Source organism: Octopus bimaculoides, chromosome 2 (assembly GCF_001194135.2).
Source record: "Octopus bimaculoides isolate UCB-OBI-ISO-001 chromosome 2, ASM119413v2, whole genome shotgun sequence".
Taxonomy (NCBI): Eukaryota; Metazoa; Mollusca; class Cephalopoda; order Octopoda; family Octopodidae; genus Octopus; species Octopus bimaculoides.
Genome location: NC_068982.1, coordinates 63,177,917 through 63,187,245, shown reverse-complemented (window position 1 = coordinate 63,187,245; position 9,329 = coordinate 63,177,917). Strand labels below are relative to the sequence as shown.

Here is a 9,329-nt window from a genome sequence, read left to right as displayed (position 1 = left end):
ATTGTTGCAGATTTTTTATTTTTCTAATTTCGGAGTGCTTTATTAAGAAAGAAAAAATTGCATCTACAAAACGGAACATTTAGAGGTCTAAACCAGGTCTAAACACAATAGCTTATAGACATATTCTGAATGTAGTTCTATATAAATCTTTAATAATTTTTTTAATAATTATGACCATCAGAAATGGTAAGATATCAGCCTCTACCCACGGTGTCATGTTTTGATTAAAAGGTTACAGCATACATTAAATTACTTAGATAAGTTTCGGCGGAAGTTGACTCAGGCCATGCCTAATTTAATAGCACCACCTGGAAGAGATACACAGTCACTTCTGGGGAATCGTAGCCCATTCAAGCAGAGAGTTATTGTTTTCACAGGTGTGGGTATGGGTGGTGTATCTGGTATTTGTTGAGGGTAATCGTCTAAGGATCGTTTGAATGCTGTGAAGTCACTTTCCTCCTTTATGTGTGTCTGGCACGATGTTGAAGAGAGCGGGCGAATTGAGGTGAAATAGTGTTGTGATACGACATAAACATTTCTATAGTGGACGGATGGCACGGGGGCTAAGCCTCGGACAAATTTTAAAGATGGGCAATGTTGGTGGAATATTTTCCACATCATACAGATGATATAGAGCTCACAGTGACGGTGGAGGGAGCAAAGCCTGAGCTTTTGAGCCGATCCCAATAGTCAAGGTTTGTCATGTCATCCTCCGCAGACTTCCACCAAGCAGTTTAATATATTTGCATAGGCTCCAGAATGCCAAGTTTTACAAACCGTATTCAGACCAATCAGTGTATCGCTTTACTAAATTACCTAAGTTGGTTGGTGTTTGGTTTAGGCGTCACGGTTTGTTGACAATGTCAAGAGACCTGTATTTTGACTTTAGCCGAAACAGTAATCGTTTGGTTATTTTTAGAAATGCTGTAAGTAACATTTCCCATGGATTTTTACATTTCAATTATCATCATCACCATTATCATCACTTTTATTATTGTTGTTGGTGGTGGTACGGGTCGTTGTGATAATAGAACTAAATAAGATTATTTTTATTGACTTTTCTCTTGATTTAGCTGGTATTTTCCTGCTATCGTCATCATGGGCACCTTTAGTATTGTTGTTGCTGTTAGTGGTAGTGGTCCTAGCATTAGAAATAGTATCTCTTAGTATTAGTATTATTGTTTATTTAGTTTGGGTTGGAATTTATTAATAAAGTCCTTTTCTCTGATTTTTCTCAAAAAGTACTTATCAGCTGGGCTTTCTCAATGTTACAGTTATAGTCATTTATTGTCATTGACAATCGAAGGTTCTAGAAACTTGTCGAAAATGGAATATGATCACGTCAAAATATATAGGTAATTTTATAATCAATGGCGAAATGTAATATCTTCTGAGATAAGATACAATAATAACCGAACGACACATGTTTAAATGTGTTGATGTATGACAGCAGATAATGTTGTTCAAGAACAATTAAAAGATCACCTATTGTAAGAATATCAAATATATTTTTCATAAGAAACTGAATAGCCAAACATCAGAGAACTTTCATATATTTCCAAAACCAAATGACTACACACTTGAAAGACAAAGCTTTCATCATCAACCAAATTCAAAGCTCTAGTGTCGGACGTTATTTTTTGCACACTCACACTAAATCCTCTCAACTAAAATTATTTCAGTGACATTATCATCCGCATTACAAATTTTAAAAACGAAAATAACGTATTTAACGTATTATTAGCTTTCTATCATTTTGATTTAAGAGATAACGAAGAGGCTATATATAAAATTTGATGAAATATATTCTGCGAATATTTCTCTCCAGTCGGCTATAGAGCTTTGCTTCTTATTTAGTGGCTAATTTAAAAAGAAATTGGAAGATTATTGCGAATCTAGACTCAAGATAATTCGTATGAAGTATAGAACTTTCTTAGTTAAGAGAGAGATAGAGAGAAAGAGAAAGAGAATCCTTGACAAAATAAAAGTCAAAATTAAAAATGCTTGGACTGAAGTTAGCCTTACACAGAGGAAAAATCGAACAGGAGAATCTATTAGAAGGAAAGAAAGATTAAATAGAGAAAAGTGAAAACGAAGGCTCCAAATAACAGTTAAAGATTTAGCCAGAGGCTTGAGTGGTGGGTTCAATATTTGTTTACAAATCATTTGTGGAACCGTTTCATAAGTAGCAAAATCAAGAGGTAAGGACTTCTAGGTAATTCCTCCAATCACTGAAAGAAATAACTAAAACTAGTCGGAAGATGTCATGCTAACGACCTAACGTTGTAACAACAGGGTCTTAATATGACTTCAAGAACATTTATCAAATACACTCGTAGGTGTATTTTTCATACCTAACGTAGTACTACAAATGCCTGATATTATAAAGCTGTTGATGGGGAAGCCATATTTTATTTTACACCAGAAATTCGGGCTTCTGGCTATCAGCCGGAAGCAGACCCAAAATCTGAGGTTATCCTGAAACCTCAACAAAATTGCTTTAGACTAAAAACCAAGCGAGACAAGCGTTGAACATCCTAAATAGGAAGCAAAAGTTAAGGCTTCTATAGTTATCCAAACGGAGTACGATGAGATGAACAATTTCTAAGTCCATTTGCCCAGAACCTGAGATCATTACTCACAATGTACAATGGATTACGAATACAAAATGGATACCACAATCATACGAGTATGTCATCTTTCTGTTAATTTACAATAAGGTTAGCATAATGTGTACCAACATGCATAGATTCAAGTGTATTTAAACTCTGCAATATATATACGAATATATACGAATATAACTCTGCAATATATATACGAATATAACCAACCTGCTTAGGACAATAAATAATATACAGAACCTAAACATTTTAAGGGTGAATATATTAGCGAATGAATTATTCCAGTTATATTCATTATCTTTACTTTCCTACTTTACCACAGCAGAAAAGAGATGATCAGTCAAAATAAGAATTGAAACTTTAATGAGAAAGAGAATATATAGATACGTGCCAACGTACTCTCATATATTTGCCTCTCGAGAGATACGTTAAACAATGGATACAAATAAAGAAAGCCGAAAGTTTATGAAGTCCTTATGCATTTTCATTCTTAACTTGCTTGAAATTATTTGTAATATTTTATGTAATATTTCTAATTATCTCTTTTAGATGTGCTTTCACCACGGTACTGGCTCGTGAACGAGCCAGGCGTGTCTGGAGGCTTATCATGATAAGTGGTGGTGGACCGATTCCTCTAGCACCAGAAATTGGGATTTTTGCTCTGCCTTTATGGATTGTTTCCTGTATCCGACCATGCTTGGACCAGGTCTTTGAAAAGTGAGTCCAAATCTTTCAAAATTATTTTTAATTATCTTTTTTTTTAAATATACTATTCACCTCTTTATTTAACCTCTTATTTATATGACACAGAATGTCGATTAAAGATTCAATAGAAACGTAAAGTAGACGTAAATATAATAACTTATTTTACACTTTTGTCAGTTATAAAACACTTTTTTAAAAAATTGATTCCCTTTCATATGAATTTTCTTGTTCCCTAATTTTCTACAATATATGCTTATCAGAGCCTTTATACCTACCAATTTAGCTGAATTCTAGTTCGTATAAATAATACCTATTACTATGTGGACAGAAGATGGCATTTCTTTATCTCATAAATGTATACGAATCTAGAACACTAGTCAGATATATCTCAATGTTATATTTGCCTTATTTCAGTCACTAGTTTAAGGATATGCTGGGACAGGTCCTTAAAGGGTTTTAGTCGAACGAATTGACCCCAGTATCTATATGTTAAGCCTCGTACTTATTTTATCTTCGTTAAAATAAAAAGATATACTTTACTTTTCATAAAATCTTCAATCTTTCGTTAAATATTCTTGAGAGCGCATGTAATTTAACTATTAAGTCTATCCTTGTTCAAGTTAATAATCTCATTGTGTACAGAAGAGGGTATTCTTCTTCCGAGTGGGACTTCAGAAAATAGTTAAGAGAAGTTATGGTATAATAATTTTGTTTACTTTTCAGCTCGAAGCTAAGATTTATCTTTATTTAAAATGGTACACCTTACATTTCTTACATTCATACATGCATACACACATACAAACTCACGCTTACATACACACAGCACACACACACACAAACACAAACACACACACAACACACATACACGCACACACACTCATATATATGCATGTATGTATATCTACGCGAATTTGTATATGCAAAAACTACGTATATATGTTATCGTGGCTATGTGGTTATATGTGGTATTGCTTTGGCAATGCATACAGTAAAATTGGAACGATGCAGAAATGTGGCTATAAGTGTTTGTATGTATCTATGCATGGATGCATATGTGCATATATATACACGGTCTTGTGTATGTGTACATATTAATGTGGCTACATATGCGTGTATGTGTGTGTTGTGTATATGTGTGTGTGTGTGTGTGTAATGAGTGAGTTTTGTTTTAATTTTCTCCAGCGCACTGCCAAATTGTTTTATCCGATAACTAGTTTCGAAGGGCAGTGAACCGCAATTTGTCACTTTATAATTTGATATTTTAGTCTTGAATTCCCCTTTTCAAAATAACAGGTTTCATGGCCTAAGCCAACAACGTGTTAAACATAGAAACACTGTAGCTCGCCAGATAATTTTCAGACGCATCATTAACGTCAGTTATACACAGATAGAAAGAACAGAAATATCGACTTATTGGCAGAGGCATACATACTTGCATACACACAAACATACGTACTTACATACATACAAACATGCATACATACTTTGTCAAATAGCCATGGTGGAAACTGTATAAAGAAGACAAAGAGAAGTGAACAAACAAATAGTAAAATAGATGGAACAGTGGGGAGGCAATGATAGAGATAAAAGCAAATTCTGCAATAAAAGTGGATACACAGTTCGTTCGATGAAATAAAATTAGTCACAAAACAAGCAATAACATATTAATTATACATAAAAATTGTTGTTTAAATAACTATCGTCTTTGTTTGGATTTTAAAACAATAGGATGTTCGACACAAACCAATAATTTTATTCTCTTTCATTCTTCAATGCTAGAAAGTTATTTCAGGGGTTCAAAATATGAGGTAAATTATTAATAATAGACATAGCCATAACAAGTGTATGTAATGCATTACAGAAGCGAGCTGAAAAGCTAAGTAATTACACCAGTTTATCTTTTGAATGAAGTAACTTAAAGAATCTGTTCATTGTCCCATTTATAATTGGTCTACACAACTATTTTTGTCATGTGTTATATAGGTAATCTTCATTCATTACCTATAAGATGCATCCCAGAAAATGATTATATGTACTTGTATATTTACTTTACCCACCGAGCAAGTGCCATTGTACATTACAGCAGTACAGCTACTCACTAATGATGGCGACTGTCAAAACTTTCCAAATGATTAGTGATCAATATATATTAGAGCCCCACCGAAAAAAAATTCGTTACCAAACCTCTCCATTATGTATCGCAGAAGGTGGAGTTTGTCGTGTACGAACTCTTTGGAATTATGCATATTCACGCTTCACTAACCAGTCCACTGATAACAAGCGCCAGTTTTGATCCAAATTTTCAATTCTCCTCCGGGTCAAAATTGTCCGCATCATCTGCCCTTTCAGCGTTCTTTCTAGGCAGCTTTACTCCATAACGGCTAACAGCACTAGAAATTCTTACATTCAGCTCCCAATGGTGCTAGACGTCTACCATAGGATTGTCAAGGCAGGTATATAATCGTGTGACTCGAAAAATTACCTGCCAAACTGGATGATTTTTTTCCCGCGCAACAGCTCATCGCCTCCTGAATCTCATCTGCTGTTATTAACTTTTCAAAGACTCCCGTGCTTTTTCCCGAGATTTGCAGTAGACTTTTTGCAACGTGTTTTAATGCACGAGCCCTAGCTTTGATATTTTTGATATTGCAGCAGTAGAGTTTTGAATCAAAATATAGTCAAAAACCATTCTCGTAGCTTGCACGTTGGTCGCAGTACCTTCATTAATCGCTTCTTCTTGATTGCTAACAATATCACTTCCAGTATAATCCTCTCTTTCGATAATTTTTTGCTAATTGCTATAGATTTTGTTGTAATCATCATCTTCAGTGCACTGCGAGACTAGTTATGAACGATTGCCCTCGATTATTTCAATCATTAATCCAGTCCCTGCTGTGTTTGTGTACAGGTAAAGATGCGTCCAGCTTCCAGTAACTGGATCCCTGTCTACTGGTCATACCATTTTCGACTCTGCATGTCACAAATTTGCTGTCTGTGTAGCCGACTGACTGTGTTGAACAGTTGACAACTTACACTATTCTAATCTACTGGAATAACGAAATCTCTAAATACGAACTGGATAACCAATTGCAGCTACTCCGTGTCTAGGCTGGCACATTCAGGAATCTGTCTCGATATCTGTCTGACAGTTTAAAATCTGAGTGATTCTTGGTGCTTCTGCCCCCTCTTATGTGCAAGCTGAGCATAATATAGTTCTGCATCCAAAATACATTTCCGATCTTTTTCTTTTATAAGAAATAAGGCAAACTTCTGAAGAAATAGGACCGTCCTGCACTTGTTGGGGTATAGACGACTGCTAGTCTGAAAGCACTAACTTCACTACCTCTCATGTTTAAGACCATCACGTTAACATCCAGCTCCGGTAAGAATTTAAGGATTTTCTGAGTAACGCTGCCACTCTGCTACTCGACCCCGAAAGACTGCGACATGTTTGTTCATCAAAAATATGCGTGACGGAGTGTGTTCTCCAGATATCTTGCTCTCATTAATGGCTACAACATCTGTGTCAAGTGACTTGAAGTCGTTGAGTATATATACTTGGTTCGAAGCCGTTCTCAGGTTACCTAGATTATTTTAGCCCACTCTAAGAGAAGTTAGAAAAGAAGAGTGCAGATACCACTCCCTTTAGACTGTGGGATTTCCTTCTGATCCAGTGTCGTTAGCCGAATAAGAAATAGTGAAAGGCTTAAATTTGTCCGGTTTTACCTAAGAGCCCAAAGTATGTATTATACTTTTTAAAGGTCAGGCGTAGCTGTGTGGTAAGAAGCTTGCTTCCCAACCAAATGGTTCCGGGTTCAGTCCAACTGGACAAGTGTCTCCTATTATAACTTCTGGCCGATCAAAGCCTTGTCAGTGGATTTGGTAGACGGAAACTGAAAGAAGCCTGTCGTATATGTATATGTATATGTATATATTTGTGTGTTCGTGTCTGTGTATGTCCTTCCACCATCTTGGTGTGTTTACGTCCCCGTAACTAGCGGTTCGGCAAAGAGACCGATAGTATAAGTACCAGGTTTACAAAGAATAAGTCCAAGGCTCAATTTCTTCGACTAACGAGCGGTGCACCAAAAGAATGAAAGAATATATGTTTGCGTCAGTTTGAATTAACAGTCTCTTCTGCAAAATTTTGTCAGAAATTCGTTGAAACCTACACCTTTCCGGACTTTCTTTGTATTTATTGATTGTATTTGTGAGTATATTGTGATTGGTCTTACGGTTTACGTGTTAGTGGAAGATGGGAGGATTGTTTTTTTTTTCTCTGTCTTTCCTTTTGCGTTTTCTCAGCTGTGCTCCCACTCGACCTTGAAACATATTTTTTGTAACTGCCTCGTATTTTCATCTACCATACCAGTTTAGAAAGAAAGAGGTAATTGCGCTATTGGTCTCCGCACTATGGCTGTTGTTGTTGTTGTTGTTGTTGTTGTTGTTGTTGGGGCTGCTCTTCAGCGTTGCATCTGTTGTTTGCAATGCTACTTCTGCTATCAATGTTGCCACTTTTGTTAGAGTAATAGGCGGAACTAATGCTTCTGATATCACGGTTGGTTTTCTTTCTGTTGTCGTGAATTGTGGGTGTTTCCCCGCTATATTGTACTATGACCTGTGGTTGTACCTCATTCAATAAGTTTGCGAATTCTCTACTATGTTTCCAGTTTTATCCTAACTATGATCTCAATCCCAGTCCCAGATCAATTTCCTTCTCGATTCTCTTGAATATCGAATTGAAGTGGCGAGCTGGCAGAATCGTTAACACGCCGGGCAAAATGCTTAACGCGTTTTGTACGTCTTTACGTTCTGAGTTCAAATTCTGCGCAGGTCGACTTTGCTGTTTATCATATCGAGGTCTATAAAATAAGTAGCATTTGAACACTGGGATCGATGTAATCGACTTAACTTCTCCCCCGAAGTTGCTGACCTTGTGACAGATTTGGAAATCCATATTACAACTCGCATTATACATACTCTGCCTAACAGAAAAACACCGAAATAATACTAGAAACAACAAGCAAATCCCGCAGCACAGTATAGCTGACTTAAACATAATTCTTCACTCCCAGAAGGAAATTATACTCACGCTTAGGAACATGAAAGGCAACTTGTAATATAGTAGCAACTAGATGAAAACTATTGAAACACGATAATAAAACTAATAGTATTTATGAAAAACCAATAACATCATAAACAAAATCTGTATAATAGTAATTCATACAGACAGGGAGATAAATTGCTCTAATAGGAATAGATTTCGAGTATTGAACAAAATATTTGCAGTGTCTGCTTACGACTATATATGTTCAGAGATCAAATCCCACTGAAATCAGCTTTGCCTTTCATCTGTCGGAAGTCGATGAAATAAAGACTTCCGAAGTCAAGAACTAGGGTCGATTTAATATTTATACAAATCATTTAAGATGTCTATCACCAAAGAAGTTAAGTCTTTTCCAAGAAACATAATATTTCTGCAAAAAATGGAGAAACTTTACAAATACTAAAATTTCCTAAGGACAGTACTTTTCCAAATCAAAAACTCGTCTCTAGTACTATAGGCAGCTTATCTCATCTCTGTAGCATTCTACCAGCTACATCTTCAAAGCATTCCACATTTTCATTGTACGTTTCCTTTCCAAAATCCATAATAGAATCAATTGCCTTCGCACTATCATGTAGCTTTTCCTTCAAAAAATGCAGGAGCAAACTAGATGCAGGAACCAAGATGGGCTTTTGTAAGTATAGTTCTTTGTTGAAGTCCAAATGTTTTCCATCTTATAGGACCCAACTTTAAACTATACGATCATACAACGATATTTCTATTTGACACTTCACAAACCAAAGAGGATTTCAATATTTACATAAAATCTCTTCGGTAATTTCCCCCATCCCTCACTGAAATTCACTTAGACCATCTCTAATAGATTCGTCAGTTTTTGGGACATCTCTTTCTCTATCTCTCTCTCTCTCTCTCTCTCTCTCTCTCTCTCTCTCTCT

The 9,329-nt window shown here is 35.8% G+C and overlaps 1 protein-coding gene across 4 annotated transcripts in view; it reads left to right on the top strand.

Moving 5' to 3' along the window:
• LOC128251080 (probable serine/threonine-protein kinase DDB_G0282963) overlaps nucleotides 1-9,329 on the top strand; it is a 332,943-nt gene that overhangs the window by 291,658 nt on the left and 31,956 nt on the right. For all 4 annotated transcript variants that reach the window (XM_052977429.1, XM_052977434.1, XM_052977438.1 and 1 more), the window contains one exon: nucleotides 3,171-3,338. In XM_052977429.1, coding sequence (XP_052833389.1) covers nucleotides 3,171-3,338 — 168 coding nt within the window. The remainder of the gene's footprint in view (nucleotides 1-3,170; nucleotides 3,339-9,329) is intronic.